The 25,024-nt window shown below is 42.2% G+C and overlaps 1 protein-coding gene across 4 annotated transcripts in view; it reads right to left on the bottom strand.

Annotated features, from left to right (window-relative positions):
- The window catches only part of rbm39a (RNA binding motif protein 39a), a 43,122-nt gene that overhangs the window by 5,158 nt on the left and 12,940 nt on the right, over window positions 1–25,024 (bottom strand). The window contains exons 4-14 of one of the 4 annotated variants that reach the window (XM_080534021.1): window positions 24,387–24,572; window positions 11,832–11,897; window positions 11,668–11,721; window positions 11,369–11,486; window positions 11,110–11,262; window positions 10,850–10,987; window positions 10,685–10,750; window positions 10,362–10,566; window positions 4,993–5,079; window positions 4,750–4,870; window positions 1,911–2,016 (exon numbers count right to left, since the gene is read on the bottom strand). In XM_080534021.1, coding sequence (XP_080390147.1) covers window positions 1,911–2,016; window positions 4,750–4,870; window positions 4,993–5,079; window positions 10,362–10,566; window positions 10,685–10,750; window positions 10,850–10,987; window positions 11,110–11,262; window positions 11,369–11,486; window positions 11,668–11,721; window positions 11,832–11,897; window positions 24,387–24,572 — 1,300 coding nt within the window. Of the gene's footprint in view, window positions 1–1,910; window positions 2,017–4,749; window positions 4,871–4,992; window positions 5,080–10,361; window positions 10,567–10,684; window positions 10,751–10,849; window positions 10,988–11,103; window positions 11,263–11,368; window positions 11,487–11,667; window positions 11,722–11,831; window positions 11,898–24,386; window positions 24,573–25,024 lie in introns of all 4 variants that reach the window. The other 3 variants (XM_080534020.1, XM_080534023.1, XM_080534022.1) reach the window with 3 other exon arrangements.

Below are 25,024 nucleotides of genomic sequence, written 5' to 3' on the forward strand. Positions count from 1 at the left end.
AGGCAGCAAGGTGCACCGAAGCGCACTGACGCTGAACCCCTCAGAGTGAATCATAAGCAGGTGGACAACGCGTCACGGTGCTGAAATAGCCGACATACCGTGTGTGGTTTGAACAAAATAACACGAGCTCAGTAAGCCATTCAAACGTAATGTTTACGTATATGTGACTGCAACACACATATGAACAGTAACAACGCAAATTCTGTTTAATTTTCTGAAAAACATTGAAAACAAAATCGGCGCAAACAAAAAGCATCTCCCATCGGTCAGTATTTGCTTGATATCTGGTGATATTGACGTCACTTTAATCCGCAGGCAGTTTATTTGTATGTTTATGCATCCATCGATTCCTCTCGTGCGTCTTTATCGCATTCATTGACGAAAAGGACGACTCGCATGTATAGAAAGGGAACATTGTGAGCACGGAAAATGTCTCTCACAACGGCTTTGCATTCATGAAACCAGGTAGGATGGACGTATAGTTCGCTGTCCATTCCTCTTTAAATGCCACCGTCAACTTTCCTCTTTAGACCTTTGGAGAGTGACATTATGTTTCTCTTGCTAGCATGTTAAATGTTTGGCTAACTTCACCCGGCACGCAAACAACCAATCCAATAATAATAATGTGACCTTGTCTGGGAGGAGGGGGGAATAATTATCAGAATGAAACTATGTTACATAATTATTAGAATAAGTTAGGCTACGCTACATCGTCAGTCCACACATTTATTATTCAAAAATATGGAAAAGTGTGAAACTACGTTTCAACGTTGTTGAGAATCACAACACAAACTCGCTAGTCAAGCCAAAATACTGCAACATAATGGATTGGACAGCTACCTAGTTAACTAGAACACTACTTTACATTGTTAGCAGGTTCACAAAACAAGCTGTTAGTTGACTAGCGATGTGTACAGTCGAAAGAAAAGTCAAAGCATTAGAACGTGTCACATTTTTAAACAATCAATTACTTAAATTAGCCTTTGATTATGTTCGGGCCCGCCATCTAGTGGCTCAAAAAAAATGTGGCCCGAGGCCAAACCTAATTGCCGACCCCTGGTATACGGCTTGCATATTCACTGCTGTTTGGCTGATTGATTAACGGCTGAGTTGGTTTTGGAGTGCTGTCATTATCCTGGTTGGGCAGACTATCAGTGCTGTGTTGTCGAGATGCTGTCAAATAAGGAATCTCTGCTTTGTCTCTTTGAAGTTGCCGCTGCGCTGCTGATGTGAATATTATGTTTGCTGGTTGATTTTCCTTTCCGTCTATTGATTAAATGCACAAATAATGTAGTGAAAAGAATCACATTCTAGCGACCACTTATATTTGTGAAACTATGAAGTAGCCTAATTGTGTTGCGACTGTGCTTCCGGTGTTTTCAGTGTTTGACATTAACGTATTGTAGTAGTATAGTATAGAGCTCCATTCTTTGAAATTGGCGGCTCAACAATGTCATTTTCAATCCTGGCTAACTGAAAAACTGTTCTTTTGGTTAATTTCGTTCAAAAATGGTAAACCGTCCATCCCTAATGCGGACCAACAGCAGCAAACTCCTATGTATACCCATAACCCACAACCCTTCAGGTCAGGTGGCGGGGAAATATTGGGGAAAACAATGCATAGATAAATCCATGGTGAAATGAATACCCTAGGTTACAGCAGGTCCAGTTACTGATCATGCAGCTGCAACATCACTGTTCATAAGTTCTGATGTTTTAGGCTCTTCTCTTATTGTCTTTACTTCAGTTTTTTTTTATTCTGGTGTGCTCTCTACATTGTTCAAATTATGTTCAATGAATATTCAATGCGACCGGCGATGCCCCTATTTAATATATTTGTGTATATATATGTTTACTATTTAATATATTTGTGATTTATATCAAGCCTACTGGTGTAAAAAGAGCCTTACTTCAGTAGAGTTCTTGTCGACGTATATGTGCACAACACCTCCGTGTTTGTTACATTCTTCAATGACATCATGTTGAATGTCAACATCCCAGCCTGGGTCATCTTCACTGCAAAACAACAAGGGAAACCATCACTCACAGGTTACCAGGGAAACCTATACTGGACAAAATGTATACTGGACCTTTATAACAGAATATAACAAAGACCTAAACTGTACTGCATATTTATTGTCTTTACTAGAGACTAGAGTTGTACATACACAGGCAAAAGCTTGAGAACACCTACATTTTTTCAGTTTTTATTTAAATGTAGCTACAGTGCGGTGCAAAGAAAACCCCTAGTTTAAATGTCAATACAATTACAATTACAATTAATCTCCAAGTGATTGAAAGCAAAACGCTTAGCATTAAAGCATTTGCTTAACAATACTGCAAGTTAAACATGACACCTTTCTGCTAATTTTAAAGCAAGGTTTCTTTTTATGAAATTCCATTATGCTTTGTTGTTTAGCAGCTGGGGGCACAGTCAATATTGTGCGGGAGGAAGGAAGAATGGATAACAAGAAGGCCGAAGAATATTTCTGAGCTAGAGGTGTTCTGCCAGGAAGAATGGGAAAATTCCCCAAACAAGAATTGAAAGACTCTTATCTGGCTACAGGAAGCGTTTGCAAGCTGTTATAGTTGCCTGAGGAGGAGTTAGTACTAGCTGACAGGGTTCCCAAACTTTTGCACAAGGCCTTTTTCCAAAAAGTTAAAGATTTACCGTATTTTCCGCACTATAAGGCGCACTTAAAAGCCAAAAATAAATAAAAATAACGACAGTGCGCCTTATAATCCGGAGCGCCTTATATATGGATCAAAATGTAAAAATTACATGACCAATATTTTTTTTTTAATAATAATAAAATGTTTCAGTACGACTGGTAAACTACAAAGCCGCACCGCTTGCAGCATTACGGTAATCAGTAAACGACGGCCGCCATCTTGGAATCTCCGCGAATGCTATGCTATTGTTATGCTATCATGTGCTCTGAATGGATGCCGTACTCACCCAACTGTTCAATTCGGACACTGAAGAAGAAGAATTCAAGGGATTCGTGGACGAGGAATGAACTGAAAAAGTGAGCTTTACGTGTTATACATAACTGAACAATGTTGAGTTATGCACTAACGTTTGATTTAGTGGTATCAGACTGTTTCTTTTACTACGTGTTTACTGAAATAAAGTTTGAATGTTTGACTGAATTGAATTAATGAACATCTCATCCCTCTGTCTCCATGTCATTGTAGAACACCCATGCCTTTGGAATGTGAAGCTTGAGGTCTACAAAGACAAAGACATCTTAAATGAAGGAGGAGAACCTGACGAGACGGAGGATAACATCCTGTCCTTTTCTTCACAGTTGCCCGTGTATCATAGGCTTTAGATTTTGAACTTAAGATCACTTTGATCATTACGTTGTTATGAACCCCAAGAGAAGAGAGAACATTATCGATGGCAGTAGATACGTTTCCGACGACACAGTATACCTAACGACAATACTATCAGTAGTAGTGTTAGTTGACTATCTGTGCAGTATAGTACAGTGGATTGTGTACATAGCCTCTATTGATGTAAACCAGCTCCTTACCTTCTTGTGGTTTTATGCATCTATGCTTTTTCCAAAATGTGTTTCTTTTTTCCTTTCCTAAACACCAGGGGAGCCTCCCCTCCTAAATTTCGTTGTTTGGTACCTGTACTGTAGCAATGACAAATAAAGTCTATCTATCTATCAGACTGTTTCTTTTACTACGTGTTTACTGAATCAGGGAAAAGTTCCCCTCCACGTTTGGGAGAAGAGTGAACAAGGCTGGGAGATATTGTTAATATGTTATTGTTAATATTGTTAATATTGTTAATATGCACATTAACGTTTGAACAACGTTACCATGGGAGTGAACGGAGTTGTCAGAACGCTTAATAAAGTTTGACTTTATCTGACTGTGTTGTTGACATTCCCTTTAGCACAGCTCCATCTAGTGGATGCATAACGCAACCCCAGTCAAAAAAAAAAAAAACGACAGTGCGCCTTATAATCCGGTGCGCCCTATATATGAAAACATTTCTAAAATAGGCCATTCATTGAAGGTGCGCCTTATAATCCGGTGCGCCTTATAGTGCGGAAAATACGGTAAATAAAACTTGCTTTAAAATGTGTAATATTTAACTTTGTACCATTTAGAGGTTAGGCTTGCTTCTTTTATATTAATTGTAAAAGGCATTTTGACTAGGGGCGCCAACATTTCTGCAACCCACTGTACAATACAACAATTTCATCAATTGAGTCCATCTTAATGCAAGGATAATAGTTTGTCATTTAGGATAGTGCAAATCATAGACACACTGTGTGGATCAGGTTGTCATTACAAACTGAGCAAATGGAGAGGAGCAAAACTGCTCAGGAATGCAACCCTGAGGCCTGGGGAGACTTACACAATCAACCCTGAGGCCTGGGGAGACTTACATACATCTACAAAGTTGAATGGTGGAGAGGAAAAAGTACAGTGGATGGGACAAATAGTGTAGTACTGGTAGTGACATTCTAATCTACAGTGTGTAATTGATTCGCATGCAAATCGAGACCCTATACAAATATTTTAAAATATATTAATTTCAAAATGGCAAACATTAAGCATTAAGTTGGACTCAATTCAACTTAGAGTGATTTGTTGACATTTTTGCATCCAAAAAATTATCCCAATGAAAAAAGAAAGTGTTGTAAAGCTTTTGGCCGTAGTGTAGTAGTGCAGTTTGCATCCTTTCATCAGCACAGATGTATGGGTGTATAGGCAGATACGTACGACTGGGGGTTGAACATATTAGAGAGTTGGAAGCAGTGAGTGGCGAGTGGCTGAGACGGCAGATTCATCGCTGAGTTCATATTCATGTTCATGTTCATGTTCATACCCGGATTCATGGCAGCTAGAAGAAAAGTCAAATCAAAAAGTCACCAAACTGAAAACCTTGAAGGCAGCCAGATGTTGTTAGGGGCTGCTTTACACATTAGTTTGTCGTCATGATCAGTTGATAAATGGGTGTTTTACCAGAGACTGCAGCCATGGCACCAATAGCAATCGCCCCACTCATCTGTAGGGCCTGCTGTGCAGCGGGAGGAATCTGCATACCAGTGCCTAGCAACACAAACCAAACCTGTTACATCACAGTGCCTAGCAACACAAACCAAACCAGTTACATCAGTGCCTAGCAACACAAACCAAACCTGTTACATCACAGTGCCTAGCAACACAAACCAAACCTGTGACATCACAGTGCATAGCAACACAAACCAAACCTGTTCCATCAGTGCCTAGCAACACAAACCAAACCTGTTACATCACAGTGTCTAGCAACACAAAACACACTTGTGACATCACAGACAAGCAGGGGAACCTCCTCTACATCTGCCAGTGTCAAATTGTCAGCTAGCGCTAGCTCTTTTCCCATGATGTTTCAGCCCTATATTTAAACACTGCATGGGCCACAAACAGCAATAAACAGCATTAAAGCAAAAAAAAAAATCTCCTGACAGAATTTTTTTTCAGGCCAAGTCGGGGCTGGGGTGGGGTGGTGACTTTCCACATGCGCACGTGTGCTTAAAACAAAGAGATGTAATTTCACCAAAAACTAGAGGGTGGCAAAAAAATAACTGCGTCATACAGCTGTTGTTTACATTGTCCGATAGCCTGGAGACCGAAAGCTCGCAATAAACATCGATTTTGCACAGATTTGAGTGTGCCGATGCTGTTTTTTTTCACTCTATTTGATACTCTTCAGCTGCAGCACCGCAGCTAAAGCCCAATTTATGCTTCTGCGTCGAATTTACGCGCGGCTATCAAATCTTTATTAATAAGTAATTACAGAAAAGGTAAATGACATTTCTGTCATGGCTTCCGCATTCCTACGAGTCGGAATGTGATGCAACTAAGCGGACCAATCATAGTTCTTATAGATAACTTTACATTACATCACAAATATAATTTAAACCCAACGAACAGCCATGGGGCTCCCTGTAACTAATAATTTATTTTGAAATAAACAGGATTGTACATCTCGTAAATGTGAATCGCGCTCCTTATAGGAAGGCTGTGCCTGACGCTTCCATAGGGCGCTCCGTTGGAACGGTGTACTCAAAGGGGCATAATAGCGATTTTTTGGGGGGTTATGCTTGTTGTAAATAAAAGTTCTCTGATGCATTGAAATGACATTAAACTAAGATAATACGATGCAGTGTTTCCTCTACATGCATTTCATCGTGGCGCACCGCCACGATGGAATTTCCTCCGCCACCATGCAGATTTCTCAAAAAAAAAAAAAAAAAAGATTTAGGCCGCTTTTTCTTTTAGACACACCCACAAGCGCGAAGCGACGCGCTTGCAAAACTGTTTTGTGATTGGTCGAATACATCTAGGCTGCGTGTAGACAAACTACTTCAAATGTTACAATATGCGCGACGACGGTGCTGGATCCTGGATCTGTGCATCGGTGTTTAGGAAGAACACGGAGCAGGCGCCAGACCAGACTAGATGATCGTGGAGTGAAGATATTATGAAAGTGTACGTGCTTGTCGATCACCCGTCGCATCGCGTACGCTTTAATAATCTCTTCACTCCACAATCATCTAGTCTGGTCTGGCGCCTGCTCCGTCTGTTTTTCTTCCTGCACACAGGTAAACAGATCCAGGATCCAGCAGCGTCTTCGGGCTCGCGCAAACAAACCCGGCGAATTTTTTTACTTGCCCCAGGCAAGCGTTACTGTTGAACCCTGCTGATACATGATTCTTCCCTGCACATTGACAATGTTTTCTCTCTCCTCTTTCTTCTGCGTTGTGAAGGGATCCACTGCAGCGTACACGAAAAGCGGCTACTGTGTCAACCGCTTCCCATAATAGTTACAACAACCATAAAGCCTCCATAATGATAATGAAAAGAAGGGGAGACGAATTTTTTATTGACAACGGAATTACATGCTGGAAAAACATGCAGACACAGACAATAAGAGACGTACGGGAAAACATTTTATTTTTTTTGGCCATCCTCGAGTTTTGGCTGAAATTACGTCGTTGTTTTGAGCGCGCGTGCGCGTTTCATGCGCGTGCACGCGAAAAAATCGGTCAACGCTACCCGCCACCATTGTAAAAATTCCTGGAGGAAACACTGCGATGGTCATCATAATTTTTCTAATCTTTATTAATAAGTAATTACAGAAAAAGTAAATGACATTTCTGTCATGGCTTCCGCATTTTGGCCTACGAGAGAATCGGAATCATATCGGAATCATGTGCAGGGCGTGGTAAAAAATCCTGTGCCTGAAACTTTTTCTTGGGGAGGGGGGTCACAGTTTGAGATATTGGGAGAGCGGGTACAGAAGACAGCTTCTTGTCTCAATGTTTAAATGCATTAACACAATTTTATAGTCAATACAAAATATATGTCTCAATGTTAAAATGCATTAATACTGTTTTATACTCAATACAAAATAAAATAATATATTTAGATGTCTTTAAAAGAACAAACTGATTACTTATTAAGCCACTATCACTTATATTCTCCTTCTTGGCACCACGTCCCATAAGGCTTCCCATCACTACTCAGGGTTTTTCCTGGCTCAAAATGAGGCGGAGGTGGTACCAGTGGTGTTTGACATCGGGGGGGACCCATGAAGCAGGGCTGTCTGGGGGTCCTTAAACGAGCATCAAACACTTAATTTCTTGCATTCTGGTGAATCGATATGCACCAATTTGTGCCCTTTCTCCATCAATTTATGGTGGAAATTTCATTATATATGTAAAGGAAAAAACTATATTCAGGCACCAGATGACCATTCAAAATATAATGTAATATAATGCAATATAAGGCTCTCAGGCATTCTGTACTTTCAAATAGGTATTCTCCTTGAGCAGTCAACATCAACTATCAGCTGTTTCGCTAGCAAACACGAAAGCTAACTTATTTGTGAAACAGCGCCCCCGCCACCACGTCGGCGCAGTGCCGCAATTGCAGTTAGAAATGACAGAAATCCACCGAGTGCAACGCTGGTAGAAAATACGACCGTCAGAGTTTTGTCGAGAGCTGGAGGCGGCTAGAAATATGACTGAGGCGGCCTCATAGTTCTCTATGCAGGAAAAACCCTGCTACTCTCCTCTATCCATGCCCAGCGCCATTTATTCCTTACTCCTCGTTCTAGTATAGCTGTGTCTTCGCCAGGTTTAAGAAACTTAACTAAAGTTAGTGAGATAGCGGGCTGCTAAAAGCGAACGTCTCTACAAGCTAACATTACACTCATTCAAACTTCTTAAGGCCCGCCCCACTATTCTGCCTCCGATTGGCTAGAAGTCGTTGATTGGCTTGAGCAATGTGATACCATTGGTAGGAACTGTCTCTTTGCTGAAGATGACTCTTTAAATTACGATGTAAACAAATAGCATGTGATTTTTTCATCAATTCCCCCGCGCCGGAAATCCGGCACCGTGCCGGAGAACTTTAAACCCTGTATTTATATTTGTTTTTATTATACAATATACTAGTCATATTCTGGAATGTGTCTAAATGTTAAAATTCCACAAGTATAAGCAAAATAAAGTAAAGTAACAGTTTGTAAATAAATAGTAGCATTTATTTTCTCCTTACGCACAAAAACATGCACCGAAACGGTGACCGAACCGTGGACCAACTGAACCGTTGCACCCCTAGTATCTACGTAACGTAGGGTGCGTTCGTAAATTCACACTGAGAGCGCCGGAGCGCACACTTGGTTCAACGTCATAAAGGGTAATTTGATTGGACAAGAGGCATTCCATGAGTGCTGATCAGATTTCCAGGGCAAAATTACGAAAGCAGCCGTAATGTAGCTAGCGAACAGAAGAGGGAAAAAAACGTCAGATCAGATATATAAACTGGTTAATTTGATAAACTGGACACATTTTGGGAATATATAAATGGTACAAATCATATTACACCAGGTAGCCAATAGACTCCGTCGCAACTTGGAATAAATCTGTCGCAACTTGGAATAAATTGGCGGAAATCCGTCGTAGCGATGGAGAACTTTAATCCCTGCAAACAGTGAGTGTGTGTTGACTTTGAATGAATGAATGGTCTTTATTGTCATTGATATAGTACAGGTACCAAACAACAACATTTGGGAGGGGGGGCTCCCCTGGTGCTAGGAAAGAAAACTAAAAACAAGGGAAAAGAGCTGGTTTACATAAATAAAGGCTATGTACACTGTCCACTATACTATACTATACAAATAAACACTGTGCTGTACTCTATGCTATGCTATACCTATTCTAACATTTCCTATCTATGAACCTTATGTACCCGAGGGTTGTCATATTGCACAGTGTTATTGCACATTCATTTAAAGTGTCGCAGTTTGCAGGTTTGAAATGTTCACAGTTGTGTTTCAGTATTGCACTTGATCTTAATCTAGTAGCTGCCATCAAATGTCTAGATTGTCCAGGGCCTAGAACCTAGGTCTTTGCTGTGTTCAGGGCCTGAATGGCCCTGGGGTAGAAGCTGAGCTTCAGTCTGTTTGTCCTTAAGAACATGGTCCTGAACCGCCTGTCCGAGGGCAGCCGAGCAAAGTGTTCGTTCCCAGGGTGGGATGGGTCTCTGGAGATCTTGGAGGCCTTCCTGAGGCAGCGTGTGTTGTACAGCTCTTCCAGAGAGGGGAGGGGGGCGCCGGTGATCTTCTGGGCCGATCTCACGACTCTCTGTAGCGCATTCCTCTCTGCGGCTGTGCAGCTGGAGAACCACACGCAGATGCTGTAGGTAAGGATGCTCTCCACTGCGCAGCGGTAGAAGGTCACAAGCATGTCCTGGCTGATGTGTTTTTTCCTGAGGACTCTCAGGAAGTAGAGCCGCTGTTGTGCCTTCTTGATGATGGCTCCTGTGTTGGTCTTCCAGGGCAGGTCATCCTGTATGTGCACCCCCAGGAATCGGAGGGTTGAGACTCTCTCCACGCTCCCTCCATCGACGAGCAGGGGCTGGACCTCAGATTTTTTCCTCCTGAAGTCCTCGATGATTTCCTGGGTCTTTGACTGGTTCAGCAGCAGGTTGTTAACCTTGCACTGCACAGCTTGCCCAGCTGCTCCACCTCATCCCTGTACGCCGCCTCGTCCCCCCCCGAGATGCAGCCCACCACGGTGGTGTCGTCTGCAAACTTTACGATGGAGTTGCTGGGGTGGACGGGGGTGAAGTCGTAGGTGTAGAGGTTGTAGAGGATGGGGCTTAGCACGCAGCCCTGGGGGGATGCATGCAGAGTTCAGGGGGGGTATTTCATCAATGTCGCTAAAGGAAAATCCAGGTTTATTTTTTTACAAATCTCGCAAAAACATGTCAAAATAAGTCAGGATTTTCATTTAGCGATGTTGATGGAATATCCCCCTGGTGTAACACAGTGTTAGGGTTACCTTCTGCCAGCCTGGCCATGAGCTGCAGGCGTCCTGTGGTGCCCAGGTCGATGCCCGTCCTCTCCAGTTCGTCACTGTCCAAGAAGGAGCTGGCCGAGGAGGCGTCCGTACGCTCCGTCACGTGGCCCACCTTCATGGGCCGGCCGGCCAGCTCAAAGCCGTTCAGCTGCTCCAGGGCCTTCTTGGCACACTCAGCATCTGAGAACTGAACAGGGAACATGCTGTGACCCGCTACAAGGTTGACCAGAAAACAGTGAATAACAAATGCAATAGCATCTTTTTTTGTTGGGATACAAATATTAGCCCGGCTGCGTGAGACCTACGGTGATAAACCCGTATCCTTTGGATCTCCCCGTTTCACTGTCCATCATGAGTTGAATGCTCTCGATCTGGTGGTGGGTAGAATAATGGAAAATAGGTTAAAAACTGAAGAGGAATAAATCAATCAGAGAGAGCAGTCGCTGGCTTAGACATGCATCCTACCCTACCCTTCCGAAAGGCTCAAAGATCCCCCGGAGCATCTCCTCTGTGATGTTGAAGTGCAGGGAGCCCACGTAGAGCCTCATGGGCCCGGCGTTGCCCTTCTGCAGGTTGTTGGCCATGGCAGCGGCACGGTTCTTCTCCGCCTGGTGACAAACACACACACACAGTCCTCATGTAGACGAATACTGCACAGCCTTGAACGACGGAGCAGAAGTTCAAAGTGCCGGGTGAAGGCGGTTGGTAACTGACGATTACTGACCATTACCTGTGAGGCCTGTACAATGATGGGCACCCCCAGCAGCCTCTGGCCAGACAGTCCTATCGCCAGGGGAACAGAGTTGGCCTCCACAAACTCTATGTAGGCGATGCCCTTTGACCTTCTGGAGTTCCTGTCTGAGATCATACGCACGTCCCTCACCTAAACGGATCAATTGCGCACATGAATCGGACTTCTCAAAACATTTGCTTTGGGGGAGGGGGGGGGGTGAACAAACATTGCTAGAATTGGTGGCAGAGATGCTCACCTTCCCGACAGCAGAGAAGAACTCCTCCAGGTCCCGTGGTCGTATCCTAGCAGCCAGCTGCATACAGAACACTGTGCGAGCGTCCCTCTCCTCTGGGGTCAGATTATCTATGGGTTGCCTGGAACACACAGCAGCCAGTCAGCCATCACTCATCTCAAAAGCAGCTGACGCGACACAACATAGCCCATCATCTTGCGTTATGCACAGCAGGTTCAATATACTTTGCTTCTAGGGGGGATATGACATTTAAAATGTGGGGTGGTCAACTTCCCCCTGATGTGTCTGTGGTGGTCATCTACCTCACGGGACTTTTGTCTTTCTTGAAAGGGCTTCTGCTTCTGGATCGTCTCCGGCTGAAAGAGAGAACCCCGTTAGCGTTCATCCCGGTCGACGCGTTTGTGTCATACAAGCACAGCACAAAATGACCACCCACACAAAGGACAGAAAGTAGTGTGATAGAAACCTTAGTTTGATGGCGGGTGGAGGGCCAATCTTCCCTCTGGAACCACCGTTAAATTTCGGCCCAGAGCTGTGATTGAAAACAAGGTTGGTCTCAGTATCTAAGACTACTACCACTGGTCATATTTTCCTAGGTCCTATTGGCGGTGGAGTGGGGGGCTGCAGCTTTAATGAAAAACAGTGGAGGGTGGACCATGTGATGATTCTGGTCTTTTTAAATGCTTCCATGTTGGCCTAGTCATTTCTCCACAGCCATGCACGCTTCATTCATGTGGACTTTTTTTGCATTAATATTTGTTTAACAGTTTTCACGAGTTATCATTACTCCAACCCTCCCCCCATGTCCATTTTAGTCAAAAATGTCCATCCAATAATTGTCCATTGATGCTTTAATCTGACTAACGGCCAAGCTCCACCATGGCCAACGAGCGTTGCGTCAAATGTGCATTGCGTCCGGAATTGGGATCAAATGCATTGTAATCAATGAAAGGTGCTCCACTTGCTGCGTTGCGTCAGCGTTGCGTCCGATGGCTGCGTCAAAAGTAAAAATTCATCGTAGTTTGATTTTTGACGGCGGACGCAGACGTCACAATGAGACCAATTGTATATTGACTGGTGAACTTGCAAACAACACTCTCACCCGAAGGGGAGAAGTGAAACTTTTCTCGTTTTCGTTTTTTTTCATAACACCAACTTTCAAGTTTTTAAGTACCCACTCGATATAATAAACAACAGCTTAACAATCACTAAACACTTATAATTTGTGTATTGGATTCACTATTCTCGTTTGCCAGAGGCTACCGGTAAGGGAGGGTTGACTTGTAAACATACTTTCGTTTTAGCTCGTGTTCAAAAGCAAGAACCGTGTGTTCATCTAATTATGTGTAGTTATGTGTTTTTAGCATGTCGATGTTCTCCCAGTATGTTGTCATGTTATTAAAATACAGTTTAGACCTTCGTACGATGTGTTTGTTATCCGCTAGCTGTTAGCAGCGTTCGTAGCAGTGGCTGCGTTTAGAGTCACTTTTCTCCCATTTAGTGTTTGAGGTGCACCAACATTCAAATACGCCTGTCGTTTTCAAATGTTCTCCGATTTCAATGTATGACACATCATTTGAAAGCTTACAATATGTAGTTTAGGCACATGTAAAAACTAAAAAATGACGTTGCCTTCTGGTTGCACATTTCACCAGGAGCTGTCACAGCAACATTGGTTGTTTTCTGGTGTTGTTTTCTTGTTTTGCTCTTGTAGTCTACTTGATGTATTTTTATCAGCTGTTAAATCACCACAGCGATTAATCCACTAAGAGAGATAATAGCAGATTGAAAATGCTTGCAGGGCTTAAAGTGGGAAAAAATCCTGTGCCTGAAACTTTTTCTTGGGGAGGGGGGTCACAGTTTGAGATATTGGGAGAGCGGGTACAGAAGACAACTTCTTGTCTCAATGTTTAAATGCATTAATACTATTTTATAGTCAATACAAAATATATGTCTCAATGTTAAAATGCATTAATACTTTAAATGAATGTGCAACAATACTATGTGCAATATGACAACTAGGGCTGCAACTAACGATTATTTTGGTAGTCGACTAATCTGTCGATTATTTTTTCGGTTAGTCGCGATTAGTCGTGTGGCTTTTCGCTGCGCGTAAATGGCGACGCAGAAGCATAAATCCGGCTTAACTAGCTATCTAACCTAACGTTACGCCAAGCTACAGCTGCTCACAGAGCTAGTTGACTGGCTAGCTAGCATTGCTGGCTAGACTACAGACAGCTCACGTTAGTAGGCTACGCTTGGCGCTGTTTATCTTACAGACAGCTCGCTGGTGGACTCAACATAATTGAAATAGCATTCACTTATCAAGCATCATTCATGATCATCCACCATGACTACCTGGTATTTTAATAGCGACCACCCCTCACTTCATTTCATCTCGCGTTCTCCTGGCTTCAACATGGAAAACCCCTGCTACGTAACGTTACATACAAGCGCCTCTGTCTGTCACATGCGTGCCACAGGGCAAATAAATTAATAGCACAAACGCTCATAGCATGTACAGCCCTGTCCATGAGACGTTGTTTTCCAACATGTAACAGTAAAGCTAACATAAACATTACGACCCTAACAATATAACGTTAGCCAGTTGGCTAACAACGTTAGCTAAAACTTCCCCAGCTGATTCTTGCATGGCTCCCGTTTAAAAAATTAAAAAATAAAAAAAAAAATCCCGTTTTTTTCAACATACATTTTTTATGCGATTAGTCGACAACAACAATTCACGTCGACGAATTTTCGTAATCGATTAGTCGTGACTAGTCGACTAATCGTTGCAGCCCTAATGACAACCCTTGTGTACATAAGGTTCAGATATAGGAAAAGTTAGGATATTTATAGCATAGCATAGAGTACAGCACCATGTTTTATTGTATAGTATAGTAGATAGTGTACATAGCCTTTATTTATGTAAACCAGCTCTTTTCCCTTTTTTATTTTACCCTTGGCCCTCGTGTTTTTAGTCTTTTTCCAAGCACCAGGGGAGCCCCCCCTCCTAAATTTCGTTGTATGGTACCTGTACTGTATCACAGTTTTTCTCAATTGCTAAAACACATTTCACAAAACTTTCCTCCATTTCCCCAAAACTCTAAACACAACACACTTTTCTAAAGCTACATAAGCAAAACCACACCTTCTCTCTTCAAAACTCAAACTTTCACACCAAAACAGCTGCTCAAAGCCTTCAAAAATGTAAACACTATAAGCATCATTACAGACTACAACACAATGTTCAGTGTGTGAGAATGTTCTTTTTTTTCACAACTGCCAAAGCACATTTTTAGAAACCTTACAGTATCTGTTCTCAGAATATAATACTCTATCACTGTAGAGTATTGGGCATTCATAGATTTGTGTTTCATATGAACATTATGTAAATCTACAGAAAATACAGTATGTACGTTGTTGGAAAATATCCTTTTACAGTATGTATATGTTCTTCATGAATGTTTTACTGTAATGCTTGGATAATTTTACTATATAACTAAAAGCCATTACAGTACAGTAATTCGAACTTGATCTTACGTGTGGACAATCGACTTCTTTCTAAAGGGATCTCTTGACCATTCTGAAGTACGCATTCACCCACAGGGGTGGGTGAGAGTTACAGTAATTGAAATAGTATAACTTCCTTCAATGTTACCGTACTGGTGCTTTCCTAGCACCAGGGGAGCCCCCCCTCCCAAATTTCTTTGTTTGGTACCTGTACTATATGAATGACAATAAAGACCATTCATTCATTCATTCATTCATTCATTCATGTGAGAATACGGTACATGTGGGAAAACTAGGGTTAGGGTTAGGTGCTAGGGTGACTTGGTACATGCTGGCATGTCTAACCCTAACCCTAACCGTAACCCTAACCCTACCCCTAATCCTAACCCTAACCTTACTGTAACCCTAGCACCTAACCCTAACCCGTTTTCCCACATGTATGATAGTCATGCATAAAAATAAATCTGCGCTCCCTGTCTAACGTTATATCTAACATATACATATTATACATTACAGTAAGGCTGATTTTGCATGATAGTCATGCATTTTTAGATATCTATTTCCCCCCTTTACAGTTTTTCCCAATTGCTAAAACACAAAAGCCAATTCTCTAAACCAAATGACCAGTTCTCTAAACACATTTATTAAAACTAGCCCCCATTTGCCAAAACCATAAACACATTTCACATGAAGACACAATTCACAAAACACAATCCTCCTTTTCTCATAAATCTAAAACACATTTTGTCTTGCTAAAACACAAGTTGCAAAAAACTCTGCTCAAATTCTCAAATTAAAGCTCATGTGATGCAAAATGCTTGCCACAGTCAGCAAAATTTGAACACAATGAACACACCTGGCTTCATTCATTAAACATAACGACTCAAAATGTAAGACACTTGTTGCAAATGATTGTGGTGTGTGTGTGTGTGTGTGGTATAGTTCCAATGGCAGTGGTGTGCCGTCAGGGCCAGCAAGGCCTTCTCTGCTGGCCTAAACATCATCAGAATATACATTTTATTTTAATATATTTTTCCACAAATATGTATTAATGATTCCCCATAGTCTATTCTCTTCATTTCATAGCTTTCCTCTTGGTTGCGCTGCTTCCAGTCTCCGATTGAGATTTGGAGGGCTGGCCTTTATGTTAGAGCTTTTATCCAATCAAAATGTGTTGCTAGGGGGCTCCAAAATCTGCCCGCCTGCACAATAAACGGTGCCGCGAATACGACCTGTAACTTAACGTTGAACAAGAAAACCTGTGGCGTACCTAGTGGAAACCTACGTAGATTTCGAGTTGGCGAGCAAAAGCAACAACGGCGCCTGCTGTAAGGCTCAATGATGTCAGCACCCAGCACGTCTTTTGATTGGATACGCACTATTGATACGCACTATTGATATTCACTATTGAGATGCGTAACTATGCCGGTAGATGTGAAACTTTTGAACACCTCTGGGGACACCCGAGTGGATTTACAGCTCAATTAACAAGTGCGCAGGGAAACGGAGCTCCACAACGAAAGCTTTCGTTGACTGATCGATAATACTGATCGATTGTGTCCTGTTTTTGGGTAAACAATAACTTTCATTTAGGGGACACGATGAAAGCGCCGAGTCCACAAACAGAGGAAACTACGTTGAGCTTCTTTCTTTTCTTGCTGAAAACAACCCAGATTTACATTACCACCTGTCCACAAACAAAGTGTTTACTGGGACGTCAGGCAAAATACAAAACGACCTGATTTTTGCTATTGCTGAAGTGATGGGAGAAGAGATCAAAATGGAGATTAAAAAGGCACCCTTTGTCGCTATTATGGTGGACGAGACGACAGACGTGGGTAATGTAGCGATCTTAAAGATGTTGGTTTAACACTCTTCATTGTAAATGCGGATTTATTGATTAAAAATGCTTCGGAAATATTAATATAACTCTGTTGTACTTGTCTGACTATGTTAAGGTGATGCAACGCCCGGTTATACTGTGTTTCTGTCTAGTTTCTAGAGCCATGGCGTCATAACGATGGTATTAAGAGGTAGAATAATTCAGGTAGGAATGTGTCGGACATCACTGAAGGCCTAGGTGTGAAATGCACCGCCCGCCACTGAGTTCCATAAATAAATAAATAAACATCACACCCTGAACATTGTTTTCAGTGAGTATTGTTGTGTGTAATGGATCCTCTGTAGTGTTTGCATTGAGTTGTGATACAGTACAGTAGTGTACATGTTACGGTATATGTGGGAATACAGTACATGTGGGAAAACTAGGGTTAGGGTTAGGTGCTAGGGTGCTAGGGTTAAGGTTAGGGTTAGGATTAGGGGTAGGGTTAAGGTTAGGGTTAGACATGCCAGGCATGTACCAAGTCACCCTAGCACCTAACCCTAGTTTTCCCACATGAACCGTATTCCCACATGTACCGTAACATACATACTGTATTTTCTGTAGATTTACATATTGTTCATATGAAACACACAAATCTATGAATGCCCAATACTCTACAGTGATATATTCTGAGAACAGATACTGTAAGGTTTCTAAAATGTGCTTTGGCAGTTGTGAAAAAAAGAACATTCTCACACACTGAACATTGTGTTGTTGTAGTCTGTAATGATGCATATAGTCAGGGGTGCACATAACTTTTTGGGGCCAGTGCTCAGAGGAGCACCTAGGGATGCTGCTTGGTGCTCCGAGCTCGCGAGTCACGACCCGTCCCACAGGATGGATGAAAAAGGGATACATGGATAACTTATATTAGCAAAACGACATTTGTTCATAAATAAAGATGAACGAACAAATGATTGTGTGCAAAACAAAAGAAACAAATGCATAATCAAATGACTGCTCTTTAAGCATGAAAGTCTGTCAGACTCCTTTAAACACAATGAAATCAACTGACATCTCTTTAAGCACTAACTGAATGTCTGTTCTTTAAACACAATGAAATCAACTGACATCTCTTTAAGCACTAACTGAATGTCTGTTCTTTAAACACAATGAAATCAACTGACATCTCTTTAAGCACTGCTCTGTTCTGTAAACACTGAAATCAACTTTTCAACAAAAAGTTACAGCCTAAGCATTTATTTATGCTACAAGCGTAATCATCATCATCACTGCTGTATTGACTGCTGTTAATACTGTCCTCAATTTCAACCATGGTAGAGGATGTTGTAGGCCATCACTTTAAATAGCTCATTATTTTGATTGTGCAACAAAGTCTTTTTTTTCTAATAGAATTCCCAACCATATCCTGGGTCAGGGGTCGAGGTGCGATAATGAAAAACAGCTGTAAAACAAACGTCTGAAAGCTTCAGAGAAAAGAAACGTGAAGTGGTGTTGTTTTTCCTTTTAGCGACAAGTCGTTCGGCACTGAATTTTCACGTGCGGCGTGATAACCGTGCGATACGCGATACGCGGAATGAAAGTACGAGTTACGATACTTTCCGAATGTTTTCGTGAGGGGAGTCGTGGTCGTCGGTCGTCGTCGGTCGACTGTTGTGATGCATTACTCGTCGGGCCTTCGGCTGAGGGGACGGCAGATAGTTACTTAGTGGGGCTTGCAGTGATGCAGCAGTCAGCAGTTGGATTTTGAGGAAGTAAATTCCTCTCCCAGCGCTTCCAGCTGTTGGTGCGAAAGAGCGCGTTCATGCCGCTGATCTGCCGCGCAGAATGCATTTTGGCGACGCATGCGCACTGGCGCACCAGTTATGTGCACCCCTGCATATAGTGTTTACATTTTTGCAGGCTTTGCGCAGCTGTTTTGGTGTGAAAGTTTGAGTTTTGAAGAGAGGTGTGGTTTTGCTTATGTAGCTTTAGAAAAGTGTGTTGTGTTTAGAGTTTTGGGAAAATGGAGGGAAGTTTTGTGAAAAACTGTAAATGGCATATGATGTCCGAAATTTTACTAAAGTTCAGCCGTGAAGTTGTTGCACTGTTGTCCTATCGAGTTTTACGTAAATAAAGGTTTGAAAAAATGTACCGTATTCCCACATGTACCGTAACATGTACAATACTGTACTGTATCACAACTCAATGCAAACACTACAGAGGATCCATTACACACAACAATACTCACTGAAAACAATGTTCAGGGTGTGATGTTTTTTTATTTATTTATGGAACTATACCACACACACACACACACCACAATAATTTGCAAGTGTCTTAAATTTTGAGTCGTTATGTTTAATGAATGAAGCCAGGTGTGTTCATTGTGTTCAAATTTTGCTGACTGTGGCAAGCATTTTGCATCACATGAGCTTTAATTTGAGAATTTGAGTTTTTTGCAACTTGTGTTTTAGCAAGACAAAATGTGTTTAGATTTATGAGAAAAGGAGGATTGTGTTTTGTGAATTGTGTCTTCATGTGAAATGTGTTTATGGTTTTGGCAAATGGGAGCTAGTTTTATTAAATGTGTTTAGAGCGTCTTTGAGCCTCGGAAAAGCGCTATATAAATTCAATGAATTATTATTATTATTAGAACTGGTCATTTGGTTTAGAGAATTGGCTTTCGTGTTTTAGCAATTGGGAAAAACTGTAATGACAATAAAGACCATTCATTCATAATACTGTTTTATACTTAATACAAAATAAAATAATATATTTAGATGTCTTTAAAAGGCCAAACTGATTGCATCACTTATTAAGCCACTATCACTATAACAATACAGAATAAAATATATACATGTCTTTAAAAGAACAAACTGATTACTTATTAAGCCACTATCACTTATATTCTCCTTCTTGGCACCACGTCCCATAAGGCTTCCCGTCACTACTCAGGGTTTTTCCTGGCTCAAAATGAGGCGGAGGTGGTACCAGTGGTGTTAGACATCGGGGGGGGGGGACCCATGAAGCGGGGCTGTCTGGGGGTCCTTAAACGAGCATCAAACACTTAATTTCTTGCATTCTGGTGAATTGATATGCACCAATTTGTGCCCTTTCTCCATCAATTTATGGTGGAAATTTCATTATATATGTAAAGGAAAAAACAATATTCAGGCACCAGATGACCATTCAAAATGTAATATAATGCAATATAAGGCTCTCAGGCATTCTGGACTTGCGCAATGCCGCAATTGCAGTTTTGTTTTTTTTTGCTCAAAATTCCCCCGCGCCGGAAATCCGGCACCGTGCCGGAGAACTTTAAGCCCTGTGCTTGTAGCCAACTACTCTATAGCTCGTGGTCGCAGCTAGGGGTGGGACGATTAGAAAATGTCATGTCACGATTATCGTGGGCAAAATAATCGCGATCCACGATATTATCGCGAGAATAAAAAAAAAAATTAAAAAAAAATTTAAAAAAAAAAAAAAAAAAAACTTTAGAATGCCAATAAAACACACTGTAATCACTTTAACTTATATTTTGTTGTATTTTTATATCAATGACAATAAAGACCATTCATTCATTCATTCATTCATTCATAATTCATTACTTCTATTATATACTTTTAATTCATTACTTCAACCATGTCATTATTTTGTTCACTTTTGCACAAGCTGTAATCAAAGATGCTCTGTCTACTTAATGTTAATTCACTGTATGATTTGTTTTTCACGGAGACTATTCTAACGAATTCTATGACATTGAAAATTATTTTTGACTGGATAGGATGCCGTGGCCACACACACCCGTAGTCTATCCGTATCCATTCATTTCAATCCATTTGAGAGCTAGATAAGGACACTTTCGTGACATGAGCTGGGCATGTATACAGTAGGATAGCCTGCACGTTCACACATAGGGCTTTCACACCGGCAGTTCCGAACGCCGGTTCGCGTTCGCGTGTCTGGCGAATGAGCCCGCGTTCGGAACTGCCGGTGTGTAAGCCCTATCAGTGCATCATGATTCATGTTGCTAACGAGCATTCAGATGAATGTCACAGTCACATGTTAACTAACTAGTAAAGCCAGGCTCATTTTACCTGGAGTTCAGAGTACAACGCAGGGTGACGGTCACGGAGGTGCACATGCAAATTGGACGTGTTTGCCCTCGGGGCAGACACTTTCCTCCGGCAAGTTCGGCATGTTGGCTCTTCATCCTGGCGTTCTTGACTTGTGAAGCCAAAGTACTTCCACACATCAGATTTCACTTTTTTATTCGGAGGATACAATGGACACGGGGCCGATGCAGCCATGGTGTATGCTAGCATACTAGTGACTGACTGACAACGCTGACTTGACAGTCACGTGCAGGCTGAACAATCCCGCGAGACAAATTTCTGTGAGGATATTCGCGCGCGGCTCATGTGAGAAATCAAAATTATATTACTATGTATTTATAACATACGATTATGACGATTATTCAACTAATTAAAATTCTCCACGATAAAGTTATCGCGTGTGTTTTTATCGCGATTAACGATAATCACGATAATCGTCCCATCCCTAGTCGCAGCTATTGCGAATTGCTATTCACGCGAGTCAACTGCAAAAATGGATGATGAACGGCTGATACTTTAAAAATATATATTTTTAAATGCCACAAATGACGGTGAAGCAGGTAGAATGTTGACTGTGACGCAACGCCCAGGTGGAGCATGGACAACGGGAAGTTGACGCAACGCCGATGGCGAGGTGACGCAACGCAGTAGATGGAGCTTGGCTGTAAGGAGTACAAAAGAAGAACATTAAATACAATATAAAGAAAAGAAATGAACAAGAGAATAATAATATTAAAATAGAGAGATAGAAGGGGAGGGGGTTCCTGCTGCCTCGACTAGTATTCTAGTTCAACCCGGTTGGGCAAGTACCAATTCAGCGCAATGTTTTTTCTTTCTTTCTCGATTTCTCCTATGAGTTGCGGGCTGCTGCTGTCTGCCTTGGCTGAACCTCTCTGCCTGTTGACAAGCGAGTTTGTGTTTCAAAAGAAAATGTGGACAAAAAGATTAGAACGTGTCACAATTTTGGCACTGCGGAAATAGAGAGGTCCCGCCTCTCTGGACAGCTTCAGGATACGCTCCATGGTCTGAAAATGGTGGATCCGTGCAATGAATGTACGTGGAGGGTTGTCATGCTTCCTACAGGCCCTGTCGACTAGCAGAGGAGTGGGGTAGGCATCAACTCTGAATGTGTCCTTCAGTAATACCTCCATAAAGCTGGTCGGTTGCTGGCCCTTTGTTTTTTCAGGTAAGTCGGTTATACACCTCGGTCCATTTGAGTTTTTAATTTAGCTCCTCGTTTTCTCTGGCCAGGGTTAAGCAGGTGGATTCGACCAGACCAGCAAGACTGGTCTCCATATCATTAAGTGACGTTTCCATGTGTTGTATTGTCTGTTGATGGTCGCTCGTGAGTTGGATGGTTAGTTTGGCTATAATGTGCCCCTCCATTGTTAAGAGAAGTTTCTCAATGTCTGCCAGGGTTAGTGGCGCGCTGCTAGCAGTGGGGTCGTTTCGGCTAGCAAGCTTCTCGCCGTGTTGATCACCATCAGAAGATTGATTGTCTGTAGACTGGGATTTCTTTTTCAAGGATTTTCCCATGGCTAATAGCTTTTAGTATAGGTTTACAGACGTTACTGGTAATAATAAAGCAATATGTATGGATTTTTTAAAGTATCAACAGATAACAGAGCTCTCCTGGAATGCAACTTTCTCTGCCATTAGACAAATCGGACGTCAGAATTCATGCACTTTCAAGGATGACTAAGAAAACATTTCAAGGAGCTACACAGGCAAATAAATGAATATGGAAAAAAAATACATTAGTAAAACATTGGAGAACTTTGTCCCACCACATCTAATGCTTTTCAAATGTGCATTTTATCATCAATTTCAAACAGACTAGTGCACAAGGTCCATCTTGTGTTATTAGGATGGCTTCCACAGTATAACTGCTTCATCCACTGGTTTGGTAGTATGGTGTCTGTCAGATTAGTCACCCTGTTCCTCTGCAATAAACGTGCAGATTGTATGAGTGCCCCGGTGTCTTCGCTTTGGCTGGCCGTTCATATTTATTTATTTGAAGCACATTTTTACAGCACTGCTCGTGGAAAGTGTTCCAGAGGTTCGCAAAAAGGATAGGGCTTAATCATTTGAAATTGGCGGCTCAGTCAAACCCTGCAATAATGTAATTTTGAATCCCATTAACCGAAAAACCGCGGCTGTGTTCGGTAACGGTTTATCAGCTTTAAAAATGGGAAGCTGTCCAACCCTAATTGGGACACCCCTACCCTGCATGTGAACGCGCAAAACCGAGAGGTAGGGCTAAAACTGAGGGCCAAGGGGTGAAATGGGATTGGGCTAAATCCACAACAAATCAGTGGATGATCAAACTGTAGCGATAAGTTCGACTGAAAAGCATAATCACTGACATCAATGTGCAGTGCACTCAACATGGGAAATTCTCATTTGGTATAGTACAAATAACTGCACAAAAGAATTAATGCTGCTGTATTTATTAATGGAGGTCATTTCAGGTCATTATGGAGATGTAGATTTGTCTAACCAGCGTTAAGAGCACATCTTTTGCCATTGTTTTCTATCGGTCAGGCTCTAGTTTAGACCCCTAATTATGGAAGGCAACTGGCTTGTGTTACAAATGGAAAGCAAACTACATATTGGAGCCAACATTGCCATATCACCTCTTATTCTACCTACATGGGCTCACTTGCTAGATATGTTGGTTATAATGAGGTGCAGTGTATTTTTTCTGACACATAACCTCCAACAGAGCTTGGCTCTGCCCTGTCCCTGTCCAGAGGGGGGCTGAGCCCTGACACCAGGTGATAGATACATACATGGTGGTCTTAAGAGGGAGCGGTCCCTGACGTGATAGATACATACAAGGTGGTCTTAAGAGGGAGCGGTCCCTGACGTGATAGATACATACAAGGTGGTCTTAAGAGGGAGCGGTCCCTGACGTGATAGATACATACAAGGTGGTCTTAAGAGGGAGCGGTCCCTGACGTGATAGATACATACATGGTCTTAAGAGGGAGCGGTCCCTGATGTGATAGATACATACACGGTGGTCTTAAGAGGGAGCGGTCCCTGATGTGATAGATACATACACGGTGGTCTTAAGAGGGAGCGGTCCCTGACGTGATAGATACATACATGGTCTTAAGAGGGAGCGGTCCCTGACGTGATAGATACATACACGGTGGTCTTAAGAGAGAGCGGTCCCTGACGTGATAGATACATACACTGTGGTCTTAAGAGGGAGCGGTCCCTGACGTGATAGATACATACAAGGTGGTCTTAAGAGGGAGCGGTCCCTGACGTGATAGATACATACATGGTGGTCTTAAGAGGGAGCAGTCCCTGACGTGATAGATACATACAAGGTGGTCTTAAGAGGGAGCGGTCCCTGACGTGATAGATACATACAAGGTGGTCTTAAGAGGGAGCGGTCCCTGACGTGATAGATACATACAAGGTGGTCTTAAGAGGGAGCGGTCCCTGACGTGATAGATACATACAAGGTGGTCTTAAGAGGGAGCGGTCCCTGACGTAATAGATACATACAAGGTGGTCTTAAGAGGGAGCGGTCCCTGATGTGATAGATACATACAAGGTGGTCTTGTGGTCTCTGTAGCGTCCGCCGCGCTCTCTGCTGCGTGAGCGGCTCCGGCGCTTGTCCTTGCTGCGGCTCCTCTTGCGCTCGCGGCTGCGACTCCTCTTGCGGTCATGGCTCTTCTTGCGATCCCGGCTCTTGCTCCTCTTCCGGTCACGGCTGCGGCTGCGGCTTTTCTTCTTCCTGGTGGGAGGGGGGAGTGAGACAGAATGATGTGGGGCCTGGGAGGTTGACTAGCACCTGCTTTACCATCCTCACAGTCTTTCTAGTTTTTTTTCACTTTGTGTCAAATTAACAATGCTGGGGAAGGTAGTCTGGAAAATGATTTAACTAGATTATCAAATACTACACAAGGAAAGAAGTTGAACTACACTAAAGCTACCCATGAGAGAAATATCGTTTGTCAAACTAAAGCTCCTTAGAGAAAAAGTACATGGAAATGGTTACTGAAAGATATCACACCCATGTGACAGAAAGTGTGCGACTGAAATGCTCTGAAAATGCACTGGGAGAGTTTGGTGTTTTTTGGGAGCAAAGACAAGTAAGACATGGGGTTAGAAAATTGTAGTTAGTAGTCATAGTAGCTTACTACAACACTATAATAGTAGTATAGTATAATATAGTTAGTATGACTA

Source organism: Nansenia antarctica (genome assembly GCF_963989245.1).
Source record: "Nansenia antarctica genome assembly, chromosome: 6".
Taxonomy (NCBI): domain Eukaryota; kingdom Metazoa; phylum Chordata; class Actinopteri; order Argentiniformes; family Microstomatidae; genus Nansenia; species Nansenia antarctica.